Source organism: Dermacentor variabilis, chromosome 4 (assembly GCF_050947875.1).
Source record: "Dermacentor variabilis isolate Ectoservices chromosome 4, ASM5094787v1, whole genome shotgun sequence".
Classification (NCBI taxonomy): Eukaryota; Metazoa; Arthropoda; class Arachnida; order Ixodida; family Ixodidae; genus Dermacentor; species Dermacentor variabilis.
The window spans coordinates 204,456,516-204,478,312 of record NC_134571.1 but is presented as its reverse complement, the minus strand read 5'-3'; the positions used below and the strand labels follow the sequence as shown (position 1 = coordinate 204,478,312).

At 44.7% G+C, this 21,797-nt stretch overlaps 1 protein-coding gene across 2 annotated transcripts in view; it reads right to left on the bottom strand.

The window, feature by feature from the left end:
• The window catches only part of LOC142580068 (transcription factor E2F2-like), a 65,330-nt gene that overhangs the window by 34,568 nt on the left and 8,965 nt on the right, over positions 1–21,797 (bottom strand). For both annotated transcript variants that reach the window (XM_075690836.1, XM_075690837.1), the window contains exon 4: positions 6,120–6,397. In XM_075690836.1, the coding sequence (XP_075546951.1) occupies positions 6,120–6,397 (278 nt within the window). The remainder of the gene's footprint in view (positions 1–6,119; positions 6,398–21,797) is intronic.

Sequence of the window (21,797 nt, the reverse complement as noted above, 5' to 3'; positions counted from 1 at the left end):
GGCGTTAAAGAATGGCACTGCTATAACAACTGCAAAGAGGTGTCACGGGTGGCAAGCGACATGCAAGCACCGCCGAGGCACCGCATTGGTAGCCCCAAAAGGGGCCTTTGAAAAATTGTGAGAAGGTTGCCGTGGCAGCCTGTTAGCTTGAGAAATCCAGAAGAAACGTTGAGAGATCACCACAAGCATCTCACCACTTATATCTCACTGGTTCGCACGACAAAAGCCTACGTCTGTCAGCCATGCATGCTTTACACGAAGCTTGCAGACATCCTTCTACACCTTCTCTCTCTTCCCCTTCTCCCATCCCCCAGCGTAGAGTAGCCAACCAGACTATTGACTGGTTAACATCCCTGACTTCCTGTATTCCTCTCTCTCTCTTGCCGACATCCTTCTCCAAGGCATCCAAGAGCTCCACATAGTGCAGCGGAAGCTTCCTCGCGAAAATGAAGCCCCGGAGGGGCTGAATCATGCCAGGCCTCCTGTGAAAACAACGTTGAGGCAGCCTGCCCTACCACGTCATCACTGCCGTCGTCACCGTCGCTATCCGATGAAAGCGTGCTTGCGACGATGATCTCATCGGTTAGAAGCTCTTAGTTTCCAAATCTATAACCGTGCCCTTTCTTTTCACTGGCAATGTCGAACAACAGGCAGATCTTCCGTTTCAGCGGCGAGTCGAGCGAAGTTGAGAAACCGCGTGGCCAGGAATGACTGACATAACCAACAAAAACGAACGCGAGCGATTAAGCTGTTCGCAGAATTGCACTGAATGAGGAGCCAGCAAGCAACATGCGAGCAATCTGTTTGCGGCGCCGTTGGCGCGGTCCATTTGTGTTTCGGAGGCTGGAGTGGCATAGAGCTATGGGCGCAGCCCATTCCTGTTCGGAGGGGTTGAAGGGCGACGGGAGAGAGCTGCGCGGAGATGGCTGGAAAATGAGTGCGCAGTGGCTGTTGGAGCAGCGGCCCATCGTGGAGCAGCTCAAATTTCTCGTTTTCTATTTTTCTTTTCAGGGATTTTACATTTCACTACCTTTCAGCTTGGACATTCAACTGCCTGCTGGATCACCGAACTGAAAGGTAGTGACTTCATAGTTATAACCGACAATGCAGCATCGGGGCGTAACTGGGTTATTTCACCATGGAAAACATACAAAAGTCGCCGGTGCAGCAGCTTCTCATTGTTATAACCGATATACTGTTAAAACCGGTATAGTTATAAGTGGATTCAACTGTACTGCCAACTTCTGCAAGACTCGTTTAGATTCCAGAATGCAAGCACAGTTTTCAAACTATCACCACAGATTTGTTTTAAAATCGGTTTCGTACTTCCAGCATAAAGCCTTTACGAAGAGAAATAACACTAGCCAGACACATTCTGCAACCTGACACCAGTCAAAACATATAGGCAAGGTCCCTGTCTCATGATTTGCAGCTTGTGACTGTATGAGAAAAATTCAATTCGAAAAGGAATAAAACAGTAGTGCAAAAAAATGAGGACAGGACACAGGATAAGGTGAGGACAGTGCCTGTTTTGTGTTAAATTCAAGAATAGTTGTTTCTATGTTCCATGCAAGAACACAGGAAGATAGAAAAGGTAAAGGACAGGGAGGGACGGCACAGCATGTGGCTGGTGTGCACAACAAGCTCACTCGGTAAATGTGGGTTTGGGGTAAGGACAGGACGAGGGGACACGTACAGTTGGCGACATTCCAGACTTCCTATGTGCAAACATTTGGCCAACATACAGTGGTTCGTGGAGCTCACAAGCAAACACAGTTTTGCGAGTGTTAAAAAAAGTGGCCCTGTAGTACTAGATGCAGTCCGACTATTTAGCCAGTGATTTCGTTGTCAGCCTAGTTTACATCTCCTGAAAGGCAAAGGAGTGCACCAGCAACCTCTAATTAGCCGTCCTGCATAGGATGACTGCAACATATGCTTAAAATTTCCTTACCTTATCACTTCACCTCATCGTATCACAAGTCAAGCACTTGCTTTGCTTGTCTTTGTGCCTAGATACCATGAACACCTATAAACTAGCCTCACTGTCTGCCATTCTGGAGTCAAATCCTCTGTTGCCTTCAAGCACATTTTCATTCCTTTGGTGCTCACTCTAATAGAGCACTAGTTTTTTGCCGCAATTTCTTCCCCAAACCCAGTTTCAAGCAAGCATGTGGCCCATTTCCATCTATCTGTCGGGCGAGCAGGCAGGCTGGTTACACATCAGCTTCATGGCAGGCCTTGGTTTAGCCTCCTGAACACTGACTATTGCTAGCGTGGAGCACTGATGCACATGGAAATGTGATGATGATGTTTGGTGTATAATGGCGCAAGGGCCAGACATGACCAAAGAGTGCCAGGACACGCGATGGATGTGTTGTCAATGAATTCTGAATGAAGTGGAAAATTCAGTGCTAATGGCAAGTAAAAGGGCCTAAAAATCTGTTGCTATAAATCGTAAAATATATAGCTATTAAAATAATGACTATGACTAGTGTGCCCTATGACAAACAGAATTTTATAAGAAAAGATGACGCAATAAAATATATTGGTGATAGTAGCAACACTGCTCCAAGAAAGCTCTTAAAGGAAAGGGCTGATAGGTACATGCTACAAATATCTTGGCCAAGCGATTTTCAGGACGTCTGCTTCAGCTAAAAAGATTAAAACTGTTTTCCAGTTAAAATGGTTCGTTACTAAGAAAAAATGCTGAGTGCAGAGGGATGTGTTGGCAATATACGCAAGGAAAACACTTTCTCCTCTCTGCTTATATGGCAGGGCACTGGAGAAGAGCATGGATAACTGCACTGCCACACTTACTACATGTTGGAGGATTGCTTCCAGCCAAGAGGTGAGAGCAAGTACCGTAAGTGTGTCCCGTTCTTAATCTGTAAACAATCACTGTTTGCTGCAGCTGAGTCGAGATCCCCAAGTCTGGTTCAACCATGTATAGCTTATTCGATTCTTCATTATACTACTGTCCTTGCCAATGCTTCCTCAGCTTATGGCATAGAAAAGACATTAGATCTGCAACAGGCATTGTGATATTTATCTGTTGACTAAAGGTGACTGGACATAGCGTTTTCATCAGCAGCTACATTTTCTTTTATACCTTTGTGACCGGGTGCCTAGCATAAGACAATTCCTTGGTAGCACATAGATACGAAGCACAAGCTGTGTGATTAATTAAAAACGGAGTTCTTGTGTTTTCATAGACTAACTAGGGCTTTGACTACACTCAATCAGTCCACGAACACAACAGGCTTGATAAGATTTTCTAGACTTATATGTTTAGCAGCCGGGAGTACACGATGTGCTTCAGCTGTAAAAATACTCACTTGAGGATGTAATGCACCATATATGGAAAACAACGAACCAAGGGCTGCTTAGGCCACACCAGTGGAAGACTTGGAGGCATCTGTATAGAATTCGGTGCAAGAGTACTTCCCATAAAGTTCAAGAAAATGTGAGGGTATTTGTAACTCAGGCGCAACCTTTGATATTTCTAAGAAGGCAATATCGGATTCGACTGTCTGCCATTCCCAAGGCAGGGGTAGGCGAGTGGGAGTCATTAAGACATTTACTAAAAGCGAGACGCCTGTATCTTCTGCCAGTGCTTCCAAACGAAGGCTTAAAGGAGCCCTAATAGCAGGGCGGTTGTGAAACAGCCTGGCAGTGGACATGTCACGAGTAGTAGAATGACATGGATGCTGAATATTTAAAGGGTCAGACAACGGCTCAGAACATGAATCAAGATAACCCCACGATGATGGGAAGATTGTCTATCGTATTGGCTAAAACTAGCCTTGTTTTTCTGGTTAACGTGGATTTCTATTTTTAATTCTTCACTTAAAGTCGTGAGAAATGACCTTTTGCGCCCCACATGGCAAAACCATGAAGATACACAAGTGGCTTATCAAGTCACCTTCTATTAGCGTACACAGTTCCCAGTCTTTTTATTAGTATTGAAATACAGTACACTTTTTTCTGTTATAAGTTTTTTCTAACTTACAATATGCAGATAGGCCTTCGTTTGTAGTGAGAAGAAAAGTGTCGCTGCCTTTGCCTTAGTTTTCAATGAGTTGGCCTGGCTCATCTATAGACAGAACGACGACGGGGGCCAGCCAGCCACGGCGTAGGCACATACTTGGGCAAAAAGGCAGTACAAATATAAAAAAGGTCTGTACAACAATGCAAACTTATTGTACCAGCTTTCTTTGTTTTCAAAAGTGGTTGAAAAGTCAAAATGTAAGTGGTTAACCACAGTCGCACTCATGCCCATGAAAGCAGAATGATGGATGGCTTTCACAATTTGGGAGGCGGGCTATCGGCATCGCTTTCACTTCTCAGCGTTGCTGGAGGAGGGACTTTTTTTTAGAGGAGGCTTAGATTGAAAGATTCTGCTTAGAAGACATGCACACACTTTTGGAGGGTGAGCTTTGTGTTGCGTCATAAAAAATTGAGTCCTTAAAAACCGGTTGTCAGTCCTTTTAACCTTCAGGGCGGAGGAGAAGCCTAAATATGTCCTTGGGAGATGTAGACACCATTCATTGGACTCAACATACAGGCCTCCTACAGGACTAGTACTGAAGACAATTGTAGAAATTGTGAATGGAATCTAGCATTTTCAAAGCACTAGGCACACCAGAGTTATAGACTACGGCTGTGTAGTCAAGGCACCACCATACAAGACTTTTGTGGAAGCTCAAAAGACTTCTCCTGTCACTTCCCCAAGATGCGCGGGACAAGAGCTTCAGTAGATTCATTGTCTCTAGGCACTTCACTTTCAGATATTTCAAGTGTGGGATAAAAGTTAATTCAGAGTATAAAATGACACCTAAAAATTTATGTTCATGACTCACAGATAGCCATTCTCCATTAATATCAATAATGGGGTCTAGTAGTATACCTCTTTTTCGGGGAAAGGACACACATACTTTTTCAGGGATTCGGTTTGGATCGATTCTCGTCTGCCTACTTAGACAATTTATTAGGTCCAAGCTGTACCTGTCGCTCATAGATAGCAAGATTACAAGGTCTGTAACCAATATGCACATCATCCACATACACAGAATAACACATTGTATGTGGTATGACAGTATGCAGAGAGTTAATTTTTACAACGAAAAGGGCCAGCTTAGCACACCAGTCTTATGTGAAAATGGACGATATAGGACATTACCAACCAGAACACAGAATGTGTGGTTAAACAGGTAACTTTGCATGACATTCAGCAAATTGCCTTGGATTTCATTCCAGCAAAGTCACGGAGAATTCCAAAGCACTATGTGGGTCAGACGCTTTCTCCATATCAATAAATACTGACAAGAGGGACTGTTTATGCACAAAGGCATCGTGAATATTCATCTCGATGCGGAGAAGGTATCAACTGTGGGTCTACCTTCCTGAAATGATACTGCAGGGGTCTAGTATTTTGTTACTTTCAAGAAAATTAAGGAGCCACTAGTTAGCCATTTTCTCAGTTTACACAGGCAGTTTGCCAAGGCTATAGGCCTATGACTGCTGGCTGAACTTGGGGCCTTGCCGTCTTTGATAATTGGAATGATTCTTGCTTCTTTCCAGGCAGACTGAATGAGCCCAGTAGAAATATATAGCGCTAAAAAGTGACGGTATTGTTTTGTGGGTTTCAGAGTTAAGTGCTTGATCATTTTGTAAACTATTCAGTCATTTCCTAGGGCTGACTTATCAATACAATTAAGAGAGGCCCGAAACTCTGCTATGTTAAAATAAATGTAGGATTGTATTGTTCATTCCTTGTTCCTCTCCAACCCACAGGCAGTCACTTAGCTTGTCACTGATATCTAAGGAATGTATCTGAATAATCAGATGAGTTGAAAATCCGCTCAAAGTGTGATGGCAGAAAATTGGCCTGATCTTCGAGAGTATCTACCTGAGTGTTTACTAACAGCAGAGAATGAATTTGCCGACCTTTTGATTTGTTAACTCTATTCCACACAGAAATGTGAGAAGATGAAACTGTGCTCACAAGATGCCAAACCTGCTGCCACTATATAACTGTCCATGCAATTTGCATTGTTAGCTGTAACAAACCCGTAAGCAACAGATCATCAGCAGCCTTGACCAAACACGTCAAAGGATATCTTCGATCCACATGCTCGGTCAGCCCTCGCAGATCAGACGCTGCTCCCTCCAGGAGCTCGTCCAGCTCACGTTCCATCTTGATGCACTCGTCAATCTCCTGCTGCAAGGCGCGCTGCCTGCTGCCATTCAGCGTGGCTGCCCCACGCCCCTCCCGCCACCGGATGTTGTTTTTGGACTTCTTCTCGATGAGGCCAACTCCTTCTAGGACGTTAGTAATGTCATAGATGCGCCGTTTCTGCACGCCTAGCAGCTCCGACGCTTTATTCAGATCCACCACCTGCGCACAAGAACAGTGCACTGCCACCGTCAGCACTGCACTGCAATGTAATCAGAGGACTACCATGTGGCCTACAGTGCAAACATGCTTGAACAACCATTTCCAAAGCTTTAGGCTGGCATCTTCACAATGGACAAACTTGCAACATTTTGAACTACAATGCAAATGTAGCAAAACTGAGCACAAGATAAAAGCAAAGCCCATGGGGACACTTGAGTATCTTGAGCCTCTGCTGTTTATCTTCTCTGCACGACTCAGGTTCCCCAACTATCAGCTTCTTCCCTACATGACAAAAGCAAAATAGTGGAAGCCAATCTGCAGCAGTGACGCAGCTACAAAAAAGACAGCACCAAGCAAAGCACTCTGCTGCTGGCACAGGTGCCATGGCTGCATGAAAAAAATGCTTGCTCCTCTTTGGCTTCCGCAGGTCAGCACATGAGTGGACTGCCATTGTGTTGTCGGTGAGATTAACTGGGCTAATCCAATCCAAGTTCTCCCACACTACTTTAGAGTACAGCACCGACACAAGTTAACATTACCACTGGCACACCCTTCAATTTGTGGACCACACCCAAGCCTTGGAGTCCAGCATGGTTGAACATTTCCAAGGTGTACATCATCAATTCTTTATACTTTACTTCATCCCCAGCAAGCTATGCTAACAAAGGCTAGATGCATTTCTCTTGCTGCTCGGACCAAAATGTAGTGCGTTACTCATGAAAGAAAGTTATGAGTATGCGTCTTGTAATTAGAAGTAACATTTAAGTCTCACACCTTTATGCCACAAAGCGTGACATAATTGTTACATGGAAGACATTCTAAATCTGAACTTATTTACCACGGAATTAGTGGAGTGACATATTTCTGTGAGCAGCGGCCACAGCGCAACACTTCAAAAGATTAAATTCACGCACTGTTATGTGCCAAAGCTGCAATGTGATTATTAGGTACGGCGTAGTGGGGGCTCCAGAATAATTATGACCACATGAGGTTTTTAACATGCACCGAATAATGCACAGTACACAAGCGCTTTTGCACTTCGCCCCTGTCAGAATGCAGCCATCATGCAGAGGTTCCCACAGTCCCAAATTTAGTGGGACAGTCCCAACTTTTGAGTAAATGTCCCATGTCCCGACTTGACCCAGCTGGGACGGCCAAATCTCCCAACTTCTGCTTTTTTTTTTTCCATACTGGATAACAAGAAATAGACCAGATTTTTTTTTTATAATGCCTGACAGCTCGTCTACACATTTTTCTTTTGTGTGATTTGTTGCATTGTCACAAACATAAAGGCGGTTTCATTTTTGTCACTGTTATAGTTCTGTTGCAGGCCCCAACTGTTCACAGCACCTGTATCCGTATTGGCAGCCATGATAGTCGGGCAAGTATACCGAACCTTTCTCATCAATTGCGACAGGTTATGTCTAAAAAAATTTTTTCCCGCTACGTTGTATGTAGAGTGGCAACTACTGGCACCAACAAAAACTGTCATCACCAGCTGCCTCCTTCCCCCACTGCCGACTTCATCGACTCGCGAGTTGGCAAACCCTATTGCCACAGCCGGAATTGAACCCATGACCTCAAGCTCAGCTGTGCAATTACATAGCCACTAGGCTACAGCAGCAGATTAGTGAATCACTTGTGGTCTTGACCAAAACATAGTACATCACATAAAATTCAATTCCGAGGTTTTAAATGTGTTCCAAAACCATGATTATTGTGGAGTCCTCCGTAATGGAGGACTTCACATTAATCTTGACCCCCGGGGGTTCTTTAATGTGCACCCACTGCCCAATAAAAGGGCGTTTTCGCATTTCGCCCCCATCAAAATGCTGCGGCCGTGGCCGGGATTTCATTCTGTGCTTTCGGGCTTAGCAGCGTAAAGCCAAAGCCACTGCACCACCATGGCGGGTTACATCACATATTGTAAAGCATAAAGGTGCACAAACATTACACGATTTGATGTAGCCATGTTGATGTCCACAAGTTGCAGTTTAAGTAGTTAGTAAGTATAAAGGCCATAGTTATTATTCCATAGAAAGCATCGCAGTAAAAAAACTGCAATGTTCTCAACTGCATAGCGAGACCTTTATGATCAAACTACTTCCGTAACTTCTGCAGCATTGCCCGCTATGTATGATAGAGTGCTACAGTAAAATCTCACTGAGAAACTAATCCTAGTATTGCAGCTAACTGACCTTCCTTTTTACAAAAAATCAATAAGTTCCCCACTTAACTGTCTCCAGTTTTCTGTTGTTTCCTTTACACCACTGCGTTTGCACCACACTAGTGCAGATAATCATGGTCTGCGCACTTGGTGGTGTGCTAGGCCAGTTTGTTTACCCCTCCACACACAATCGGATCCCTCTGCTGTGACGTGCTATGCAAGTGAATATGTCCTAGTTCAGTGTGACCGAACACCTTTAAAAGGCCCCCCGTTCAGGTCTGGTCATTTTGAGCTGACAAGCACAGTGCATACAGTGCGTGCTCAGGATTGTGTCTGCTAAGTATTACAGCCCTACGGGCCACATAACAAGCTTAAATTTCAAACCAAACAAGCAGAACCCCCCCCCCCCTCCCTTGTCTCACGCGCAACCGATGAGGGCGCGCTTCCGCACTGCCTTCCTTCCTTCATCACACACTCAGGATTGAGCCACGATCATCGGCTGACCCCTCGCAAGCTTTCACTCGCACATACAGCATACAGCACACGGTGGCAAGTGTTATCGTGTTTGGACTTTAGACAGAACGCCACACCAATGGCATGAATGCGCTTGGAGTGTCCATGCAATTGCTATCGCAATAAAAGCTACTGCATAGAAGCACACACACATAAAAGTGGCATGCTGTCAACTCTATTTTGTTCAGGTTCTTGTTCCCAATTGCCTGATGGGACACAGCGTTCGCTGCACAGCATGTATTTGAGCAGGAGCCAGGTTGGCATTTTAAATAGGCACTGCAAACAACAGAAAGAGGACCCCAAATCAAAACACCACAACCTGCCATGTGCAACCATTGTTTACTTCAACATGCAGTGCAATCCTCTTGTAATGATACGCAGCTAGCTAGCGCCCTAGCAGACACTGTACAAAAATATGTGACATCATGAACAGACTGTTGCAGCAATGTCACAGTGGTGGCACAACTCGTCTGGTTCTTTGTGTCATTTTCTGCTTGCCACACTCACAATAAGATTGCCATGTCTTGTCATTATTCAAAAATCAAAATCTACCAACCTATCAGGTTACTCCTCTTTCTTGTCCCTTTAAGGTCATGCTAAGGTAATAGCTCATTTAACTATTTGAATGTAAGGCAGCAACCTCAGCACTACATCGTTTCTTTCAGCCGCCAACCAATAATGCTGTTCTGTAGTACTGGAAAGTTTTAACAGCTTGTCTAGAAGACTTCTGAAACGCAGTAAAGCACAGCAAGATGAGGACAGATCGGAAGGGAGACAAAACAAGCGCTCAATTCATGTTGATGCTTTGTCTCGCACTTTAGACACCTTGCAACATCAACTAGTTCGACATGACGCACTGCTGTGTTGTCTGAAATGGGTGTCTAAAATCTACAAAAGCTTTGAGGGCCTAAATGAAAACTCTGCCACTTTCACTACAATTCAATGTCAACGCATTTTGTTCAAGAAGGTTCAGCAGTTGCGTAAGGAGAGGATTTCTGTGTTTCACATGTGTTTAACCCTTTGACGGTCAATGACGTAAATATACGGTGCCGCGAACAAGTCTGAAAATGGTTGATGCCGTATATTTACGGCGCCGTCTGTATGTTTAAAACGCGCCCCAATTTCCTTTTTCTTTTCTGTCATGTGTTGCCACTATGTGGGGATACACGGAATTTTTTTCGCGCGCCTCCCTCTCTCTCTGTTTTCATTGCATGGTTTGTTTTAGTGATAGTTTGCTCCCGCACGTCTATATACCACCCCTCACGCATTGGCATGCGCGCGGGCGAGCGGCCGCTTGGATTTTGTTTCGCGGGCAGTTTCAGCTTTTTACGCTTGCGAAACTGATGGCTATCTCGTTCCTAATCACTCAAAGGGCGACCGCTTGTTTCTTGCTCGTTTAGTGCTCACAGGGGTGTGCATAGGAAGGATGCCGTCGTGCATGCGTTTCCGTTTCTTTCTTTTTTTCTTTTTTTCTTTTTTTTTTTTTTTTTTGACTCGCGAAAACTAATTGCCCTAGCTGGTTGTCGATAAGATGAAGATTAGCGGAAGTTTGTCACACGTGTTGCTTTTTTTGATGGGCACACAACCAAACAGTTTTCTTGAGTGCACGCACCTACACAGTTCGATTATGCTATGGACGTATGTATTAGTGTAAGAGCACGAACATTTGAGGATTGCGAAATATTCTCGTTTGTAGATTTTCAAAGCCTTGAACTATGTGCATAAAATTTTTAATTTAAGTTTATTTCCTTTTTTATTGTTGTTATTCATGAATGAAGAGTGCATATATATCAACGCAAGATTACCGTAATTTTTTTTTCGAAATAAATCCCTAAGAAGAATCAGAATCTGCAATAAAAAGAAATCGACCCTGGGCAATCGGATATGGTGAAAAAAATCAAACCTCAAAGGGTTAAATAGAAAAAGTGGCAACTGGCCGAAGCTAAAGCTTTCTAACTCCAATGTTTTGAACCACCGGGAATGCAATAGCATGGCTATTACAAAGCTCAGGGTAATGAAGTCGGTTGGCATGTGACTCACAAATATGTGAGAATTCCAATGGTGTCACTGGTACAAATAAGTTATCGACCACAAAGGTGAGGGCATAGTAAATACTTGCACGAAATTAAACAAATGAAAACTGGCCCTGACCCTTTGCAACTGTGAAATACTGAAGGAGATTTATGATAGTGTTTCTTTTTACTTGTTTCAATTCAGAGGAAATGAAGAACACAAGGGTAAAAGTTGCATTAAATGCCTTCAGCTCCTAGTTGACAACAGCAGTGAGTCACACAGACAGAACCAATATTAGTACTTAATAAAAGGAACATGCCTTTGACAGACATTACACACTTGACTGAAAAAATACAAGTAGGTAGAGCCCATAATGAAGATTAAATAAAAAGTTCTAAAATATTTGCAAGCTTGCCTGCAAGGTGCTTGCACTAATGTTTTTTGTGTACGATAATGTGCATAATAGTATATCAAGTGTGGTCCATATTTGACAATATATTACCAATGTAGCTCTTTCTCTCTATCATTTTTCTCCTGCTCAAACTACACACTCTAGCCTCTTAAGCCCCATCTAACACTTAAAACTGCATTTGTGGGGTCTCTCACACCCGTGCTCTTGGGACAAAGGAACGACAACACAGTAGTGCAAACAATCACAAGGGAATTTATTGCACCTTTCATAGATCAATGCCTGCTAGCCGAGTTGCTATCCACAAAACATGCCGATGGGCACTCGACAAATCTAGAAGTCCCGACTCACCGCGACCGGAAAACGAGCGAATATGTTCGCCCCATGCTGGATCCCAACGCCTGGTCGTTCGCGTGTACGGTCACGCCAACGGTGGCGCGTTCGAAGGCAGGCCACGCGAGGCGGTCTCGCAGAAGCATGGGTCGGTGTGCGCGCGCGGGACGTCCTCGCTGTTAGCCGAACCGCCGGGAAAGAGACAGCCTGATCTCCCCTGCGCCCCCAAGTAACCCTGCCATGAGGCGGCGTTAGCAGCGCAACACTCGCGCCGTCTCTCGCACCGCGCCCCAACCACATCGACCGCCGCGGGCATCATGCAGGCCACGCGGCGAAGCCGCACTACAGGAGGCGCGCTATGCGGGAAAAACATCAGGGGACACGCGATAGTCGCGCATCCCCACACATTTTGACCACAGATAGCCAAATGAGTTATTTTTACACAAATCTAGCCCTTGCAAATTCCAACTTCCTTTATGGTGTATCCTTGATTTTTCTAGCTCGGACCAAAGGAAAGGCACCTGCTGTCACTCGCAGCCATAAGAAGACGAGCCCACATATTTATGAACATAATGTTCTGTGAACATGAACATTGTTGGAATTGGGACATCCTGTGCTTCCAAGATTCTCTTTGAGCTAGCTTGTGTTAGCAAGCTCATGCAAACTGTGCACATTTTTCTGTGTTTTTTCTTCTAAGCATTTGAACACTTCGATGAAACTGAGTAACTGCCAACATTCTAGGGTAATAATAATAGCAGCAGTTATTCAAAAATCGCTGAGCCTAGCCTTGGTAGATTGGGAGTGTAGTCACTGAACGAATTGGAAGAAAGGTCAGGGTGTCTACCAAGTTGACATTTCCAAATTCCCTGAGTTTTCCAGGTTTTCCCTGAGTGCCTTTGCAAAATTCCCTGAGTGACCCAGAAATTTCTTTTATGCAAAGATAGGCTGACACCATGTCGCCCATTGCTGTCACTGTCTAGCAAGCATCTTAAAAAAGCGACTTAATCCAGTTTGAATAGTAAGGAGCAGCATTTATTTTGCTCCAAAAGAAAACAGAAGGCAGGTGTTAGTAAAATGCACAGCGAATAATATATCTTCGAAAAAAAATGGTAAAACCCATTGCAAATTGAGTCGAGCATTCTCAAATATGAATAAAAAGGAGATGCACACAAAAGCAAATATTTTCAAATAGCTATTTCTATCAACTTATATAGCAAGCTCATTGGTATGAGGCCCGAACTTTGTAACAAGTGAGATTCTCTCTCAGCAGCTGGAAAGTCAACCTCAACTGTCCTGACATACTCTCAGCCCACGCACAAAGCCTCGGTGTTGCGTTTCACTGCTTTTAAGTGTTTATTTGGTTTAGATGATCGTCACCTGCATCTCAGCGTCAACCACCACTTTTTTTTTTTTTTTGAGCTCAAGCTCCTTGAAGAAGCAACGGCACGCTTCCGTTCCCATTAATTCCTCTGTGCGTAGGTCCTTTGTGTTCCCGTGCTCCTTGAGCCACGCGTTCGCCCCATGGACCATTTGAAACATCGTCTTGGTCAGTTGTACAGTCAACGTCAGATTTTTCAAACTCCCTAGGGGCTGCGAAAACGTCCGAAAAATCGGGCAGTTCAAAAAAAGGAATGCATGTCTTTTATTGTTCTTATACGTTGAAATTGCCACAGGCACATCCAAAAAAGCTCTGAAGGCCTGCCAGTACACTTATTAGGCCTATCGGTGCTCCTACTGTGACAGGAGATAATGGGTGCATGCGTGTATAATTAAGGAATGCACAATGTGTTCAAGAGAACAGACTGGTGGGCTTGTTGGTACTAATAACTAGCACTGCGTCTTTTTTCTCCTGTCCTCGTGTTTTTTTTTTTTTCCGTGTTTCCCCACGCTTATGCTTCACCGCAATACTTTTGCATATGCTTCGCCGCATGGCAGGCATGTACTAAGGCAAAACTAACAGTTGGAAACCGGCTTTATGCAACACATCGTGCATTCCGAGCGCGATGACCAGAAAGGTGGAGTCGGTGGCATTGCTCACAGTGGCAATTCTTTCAATGAAAAATACAGCACCGAACGGCAAGAAGCTTAATAGCGAACGTCGAAGCAGCTAGGCCTAGCATTGCGGCAGTGGTGGCTACGGCTGCCATCGGATGTGCGTGCGAGAGCGCCGGTTTGAGGCGGCGAGGCAATCAAAACTGCAGCGGTGGTGGCTTTTATTAATGCCGTTTCGGACCTTCGGTCATGGCAAAAAGTCCGGAAAATCGGACGGCGAAGAGTTCTTGCGTCCAAAATTTCAGATATGTTTTCAGAGACGGTCTATGGGGTACGTGGTGGTGCCACGAAGTCGTCCGAATTATCGGGCATCCGCAAAGTAGGCCGCTGACTGTACACTGGCAACTCCTCCAGCCAATGACACAGCGTCAAAGACAATTCGTTGCAATTACTTTCTTACTCGAGCCAGCATTACAGTGATGCCCGTTCCCTTTCAAATTACACAGTTAATTTTTCCTGATAGAAGCACAAATTCCCCGAGTTTTCCCTAAGTATTTCCTGACTACTCAAAATCCCTGAGAATTCCCGGTTTTCCCGGTTGGTAGACACCCTGAAGGTAGCTGCAATGTCGTATTTGTTTTGCATGTGACCTTATTAGCATCACAACGTAAAGTACCAGAAGATTTCCAAGTAGCATTGCACTTAGTATTTATCCATAACAAGACTGAACATGCTGAATGTTTGTTGATAAGTCTTTTTATTATTTACTTATTACAAAGCGAATTCATCAGTGCTCACATGCATTTGAGAAAACATCTAGCCCCTTATGTTATGCTCACCTCTTTCATGTACAGCTTAATTTATTGTTAAGTGGTACTCCACATTTTCGCAGACACGCTAGAGAAAGACGATGTCACCCCTTTGTCACAGGGCCGCTATCCCTGCACCACAAACTACTTTCAAACTGTTCAACTTAAGGCCGCCCCACATTCAGCGTTTTCCCGGCGTTTTCTGGCGTTTTGTCACCCGGCGTCGCTCGGCGTCGACGCTGAGGCTGGCGCCAAGCCAAAACGTCGTGCTCAAGGGACACCAGATCTCGCCGCCGCCGTCGGAAGCGGCTCGACAGCGCCGACCAATCAGCGCGTGGCAGGGCGTGGCCGCGCTGCTGGCAACTCTTGCAAGAAACTTCCGCAGATTCGCAGTTCGCGCCGCCATTGCTGTTTGTTTGGTTGCTTCAATCATGCTACCGGCGAACATCGATAACGAGCTTCTTATAGCCATTGTAGAAGCAAGGCCGATATTGTGGCAGACCAAACACAAGGAACACAAGAATCGTGTTAAAAAAAACGTTTTGTGGATTGAAGTCGCCGCCATCGTCCTGCCGGGTGTACCAAATGAGAAGCAGGAGCTTCTTTTTTAGCAGCAAAAGCTGCTGCCTTCTTTCCATGATGTGGCGTATGGCGTCTAGCAATAAAAAGCACCTACTTCCCCCTCTACCCTCTATCATAGAATAAAGAACCCTCGATGCTCAGCTTCGCACGCCAACGCGCCGACCGCTCGTGATGTTCACGCCGATATTGCTGCCAGTTTTCTGAAGCTTAGCCTTGTGTAATTTTTTTACACAGCCCTGAATATTTTATTTAGCGTAAAACTATGCAAAAGGCATAAGTATTGCATTGAAGAATACTTATGACAGCTCTTTTCATTGATATTACACAATTAGCTTAGGAGGTATCTCGTAAAATAAATCTGGTCACATTGTGCGACGCTGCGCTGGCGCTGGTCCGCGTGCCGCTCGTGTGGCTGGACGCCCTCTCTGGCGCCGTTCATGCGACCACGCCTGGAGACGCAACGCCAAAAAACGCCGGTAGAAACGCTGAATGTGGGGCGGCCTTTACACATCCAATTACATCAGCCTAACTGCCGTGCTCCCCTTCCAGCTTAATGTGTACTGTCACAGGGCGTCATGCAAGGTCTGTGCAACAGGCTATTGAGCTAATCACAAACGCATGAGCTTAAAAATGTGTTGCTTGGGGCACAGATGCCATTTCAAGACATGCAAGGATGATTATAAGCACACTTCCTTCTTCAAACGCAGACGATGACTCATCTGCACTTGCGCCACCTAATTGATTAAACAAAGCTGTCAATTTTTCCACAATGTTTTATCGGCTGGCCTTCTCATTAGCTTAGTAGGTAGAGCAATTGCCCCAGTAAGATAGAGGAACTTGATTCCATCCCCAGACCAGAATGAGCTCTTATTTGAACATAAAGCAATCTTTCTCAGCAACCAGTGAGATTTTCCTATGCAAGTTAATGCTATTTTAATGTGAATGTCTAGTTTCCATTTCACTGCATTGCTGCAACAATTCGGTCCACAAAGAACAGACGCATATATGAGTTAGTGAATGTTCAAGCGCAAGAAAAGCCTTAGCATTGTAAGAACATAGAATTCACATTTATTCACACCTTGTCTTGAAATTTGTCCCCATGTAAAGACGGCAACATTTGTTACAAAGAGACCAACAGCCTAGCAACAAATTACTTTTCTGGGAACTCGGAAATGTCGCCACACTCGTATCGATTCCATCATGACAATTTCATATCTATTCTATCTTTACACATGAGGCTATTTGCAATGCTAATATATTTGAGCTCTAGTTAATGAAAACTTGGAGCAGCACTTAGTGAATGTCTTGTATTTTGTGTGATGCCACAGCACTAGAACAAAGGTGAAGATAATTTCAATTCCAAATGAAGACACCCACATCTTCAATCACTAGAAAAGACCTGCCAACCTTAGAATTAAAACAACACTACAGTGGAAGGCAAAAAAAAATGCTAAACATTTGTTAAAAAATACTAAAGATTATTGAATTATTCAATACATTTACTGTTAATTAAAGATTTGCAGACTTTGTTCTGTAGGGACGCTGTGGTAGAGCTACATTTATAGTTGCAGCAACATAATCCCTGCCTCAGACAAGCAGAAATGTTTAGGAATTTTGTTAAAGGGACACTAAAGGTTACTATTAAGTCAACGTGGACTGTTGAAATACCACCACAGAAACCTCGAAACGCTTGTTTCGTGCCAAGGAGAGACTTATTTTAAGAAAAAATGCGTTCTGAAGCGTCCGCGTACCTCTAGCGCAGTTCAAATCGCCCGCCCTCCGATCGAGGAGTACTGACATTATAGTCTCATAGTGACGTTGCGCCATCGGTGAGTAGAACGGCGTCCGCAGACGGCGCTACGGCTTTTCTGCGCAAAACGCGAACGCGCGGCCAGAAACAGAGCCAAGACAGAGCCAACAGCAGAGCGAAAGCGGGAGTATGGTGGCTAGCGGAAGGAGAAACGAATTACGTCCCACATTACGTCCCACGGCACACGGAGAGTCCGTTTTCGTTAAACTATAGGCTGCGGCGAGCTCGCAGCGTGGTCAGCGTGGTCTATGAGAAGCGACGAGCCTTTTCACACTCGCAACAGGGCATAAAAATATGCGAATCGACGCAAAACTCGGCCTAGAAACGTGCTTCGCCACAGCTAGGGCTCAATACGACCCAAGCTGGCACGACCCAGATGTCGTTTCCCGCACTGCCACCAGGCGCCGCTACTATACCTCAAACTCCAGCGCAAGACGCCCATAAGCTGGTACTTCAGTCTATGACGCTAACTTCAACGCTCGTCGCAATGGACCCTGACACCGACAGATTGGCTCGCGATGGTGGGCTCAACTTCAGCGATTTGAGCACCGACGAGCGCGACCTGCTGCTGAGGGCTCGCACTGCCAGCGTCGTTGCGTACTACGACGGCGGCCTCGACACCGGCTCTCCGGAGCGGGAAAGCAACGAGGGCTTCCCACGACATCACATGGACGTGGCATTCTCGCTGCTTGTTCCAAATGAAAGTTTCGCGAGCCAGCAGAACCCTCACAGCACGACGCAATAACGAAACTACTGAAACTCCAAAGCGTGCACGGCGCAGAGTCGAGCGAAAACGAAACCTTTCGAACACCCATATTACTGAAGGGTAACGTCAAAATGTTATTTTTTCTTAGAATCGAATAGACGTAGACAAGTAGCATTTTTTTCCGTCTTATAATCGAATGAAATGATATTTTTAATACGAGTAGTTGAGTATTAGTAACATAAATTATGAGGAGTCCTTTCGTCATCGGGCTAGTACCGCAATGTCGCTGGGGGGTCTCAAATCGTGTCATGCATTTACCTCAATTTCTCGGTTACTAAAGCTCTGTTCGCGATTATATTGACGCCTTAGACGTTCTAGAACATTGCTCTACCACTTTAACTTGAGTTTCTGGTAACCTTTAGTGTCCCTTTAATACAATATTCCTGCAACGACTGTCCAAGATTCGGTTACTGCTACACATTCATTCTATTAGTCGCTGCTGCCAAGCATGTAATGAGCCAAAAAATTTAGCCATGAAACATAATTCACTGATTGCGTTGGTCTTCCTCTTTGCAGCTACTTTAACCCTAAAATATACATGGATGAAAAATCCCGAACGAGCGCTAAAAATACGGCATTTTACAATAAAGCCGTAAGAGTTCGCAAGTATGCTAACGTTTGCTCAGGTGTGATGCAATATATCCTTTTATTAGCTAATGTAAAAGTTTCAGGCTCTAAAATCTATTTAATTCACCAATCCAGAATGTTAAAAAAATATTTCCAAGTGACACTCAGCCCACACTTTTATAAACATGCAAGCATGAGTCTCGACATTAGCATTCCCAGAAATCCTTCTTGGTATCAAAAAAGCACCAAAAGGCGACCCATGTTCAAACATTATACCCCTAGTCCTTGATTAGATACATGGCTTGTTGACTAAGTCTCTCAGCAGCCTGTTTATGCCAATAACTACTCTTCCTTTTTATGTGTCAGTATCTCAAGCAAAAAGAAGAGTGGGTCTAAAAATTAATCTGCAGAAAACTAAAGTAATGTTTAACAGTCTCGGAAGAGAACAGCAATTTACGATAGGTTGCGAGGCACTGGAAGTGGTAAGGGAATACATCTACTTAGGACAGGTAGTGACTGCGGATCCGAATCATGAGACTGACATAATCGGAAGAATAAGAATGGGCTGGGGTGCGTTTGGCAGGCATTCTCAGATCATGAACAGCAGGTTGCCATTATCCCTCAAGAGAAAAGTGTATAATAGGTGCGTCTTACCAGTACTCACCTGCGGGGCAGAGACCTGGAGGCTTATGAAAAGGGTTCTACTTAAATTGAGGACGACGCAACGAGCTATGGAAAGAAGAATGATGGGTGTAACGTTAAGGGATAAAAAAAGAGCAGATTGGGTGAGGGAACAAACGCGAGTTAATAATATCTTAGTTGAAATCAAGAAAAAGAAAGGGGGGCATGGACAGGACACGTAATGAGGAGAGAAGATAACCGATGGTCATTAAGGGTTACGGACTGGATTCCAAGGGAAGGGAAGCGTAGCAGGGGGCGGCAGAAAGTTAGGTGGGCGGATGAGATTAAGAAGTTTGCAGGGACGACATGGCCAGAATTAGTACATGACCGGGGTTCTTGGAGAAGTATGGGAGAGGCCTTTTCCCTGCAGTGGGCGTAACCAGGCTGATGATGATGATCTTAAGCAAACCCAAGGACACACTTTGTGGCCTTCTTCAGTTGCCAATTTATAATAATTTCATATCTATGTTATCGTCACACATTAGGCTATGTGCAGAGTGCATGATTGCTTAAATTAATAATCCTAGCTAGGCTAGTACCATTACATTTGAGCTCTAGTTAATGAAAACTTGGAGCGGCACTTGGTGAATGTCTTGTATTAAAAAGATATTATTGGTTTATTTTTTTGGACCTTAATCTTACCAAGTAGTACTGCAGTACCAGGGGCGTAGCCAGGGGGGGGGGGCTTATGGGGCTTCAGGCCGCCCTCACCCCCCCCCCCCCATATTTTTTCGTGCTGTCCATGCACCGCCGGCCAAAACAACCCCTGGGGCGGGAAATCATGCTCGATTTTGTCTAGAATGTCCTTTTCACGCTCAAAAAAACATTTAGTGCGAACATTGCGAAATCAGGCTGGATTCTGCGGCAATGCCCATGCACCGGGAGTCGCATGTCGTAATGCAAGGAGCTCCACCCAAGCACCAAGTTGCAAAGGCGTGGCGGGCGGGCTTGTCACGGCATCTCGCTGAGGCAGCGGAATCTAGGGAGCGCTTGGATTTCCATTCTGACACTTTATGGGTATAAAGTTGTAATAAACTTTTGATGCGAAACATGCATTGACATTTCCAAAGTAGTCCTTTAGATTTTCAATTCCGGAACAGTGTGGGTTTAATGGTGTTATAAACATTTGACACCAAAGGTGCATTGACTTTTCTAAAGTCTTAGATCGAAACATACAACGAGACAAGCTAAATCAACACACTATCAGACAAGTTGACAAAACACGCAGCGAGATACAATGAGACGAAGCGTTGCAGTGGTTCATTTGTGCCGTCATATCACATAAAATAATATCAACATTTTTTTTTCACTTACGCCAAAGCATCCAAGACAAGACACTAAGGCAAACCAGGGTAGCTGCGTTCTTATTTATTTTTTCTACTTTGACTTTTATTCGTGAGGACACATTAAGCCTCTTAAATTTTTTTATTCCCACTATCCTAACCGCAGGCTGCCAGAGCCAGCCAGAGCGCATGCGTTTTTCTCGTGTTGCCCTGACCACCGCGTGGGGCACTTCGGTGCGTGTTTGGTTTTCTCTGGCCGAGTGGATTTTCACCTCGCAGAGTTTTGGATGCCTTCTGGCTAGCAGACGAGAAAAAGAAACAATGGACGCTCACCGACATCATTGTGAAGACTCGACGGATTGCACCACGTTCGCTCAAGCGCGACCTCTCCGGAAACTCTTGTCTCGATCGCCGGTGTAAAATACCGAGCACTACGAGTATGGTTCTCGGTGGACCAAGCGTCTAACGCTTTCTTCGATATTCTTTCGGTAGCCACTGTAGGTGCCAAAGTAGGCATTGGATTGTGGCCAAAATACTCTCCTTTGCGTTTTTCTTTTTTTTTCCATTTCGGTGCCCCCACCCCACAAAAGATAAAAAAGTACATTGTTGTGGCGCAGCGAACTGTCGCATGGTGACGGTTTGTTACTTCTTTTGCGGAAAGTAATCGGCCATGGCATACTATTATTATATTATTGTGATAGCAATTATATGAACACTCCAGGCACATTCGTGCTGTCGCCGTCGCACTCATGTTTCGTATGAAGTCTAAGGGCGATAATGTCATGACCGTGCGCCGCATGCTGTATGTGCGAGGGAAAGAGTACGGGGGTGGAATGGATGAGCCGACGGTGGTGGCTGTCTTGTGTGCGAAAAGGAGAAAAGCAGGGAGCAAGCGCGCCGCCTTCCGTCGCGCGCGATACATCGGGAGGAGTGGATGGAATGGGGGCAGGATCTAGGATTCTGTGAATCTGTGATTGCGCAACATGTTTATTTGCCTTGTTTGACACTTTATATACAGTGATGTTTTCTTACATACGTATAGCTATCGGAGGCTTATACGTATATTTAGGTATCTTGTTGCGAGGTTTTATGTAAAAGTGCAGTGAACTTTCTTTCCAGTGACACTTTCTTTTTTGCTCTTTATCAAGCAGTATCTTCGCATTTGTATATTCCATTGTATCTTCGCATTTCTAATGTACGAGGGCAAGTCAAATGAAAGTGAGCCAACCCATCCTGCGCAATAATGGTTCGGTTCATTATCTGTGAGGCATGCACGTAGCACACAGGCATCTATCATTTACAAAAGTGACAGGCAAGTGTGAGGGTAAATGTTCTGTAATGCTCTCATACACTGGATTGAACATGGTTGCGTGACGTAATGGACACTTCAGAAGTTGAGCAGCGTGGTGCCGTGAGGTTTTTGACAGTTGAAGGTGTTTCCCAAAAAGAAATTAGTCGCCTTATGGCTGCCATGT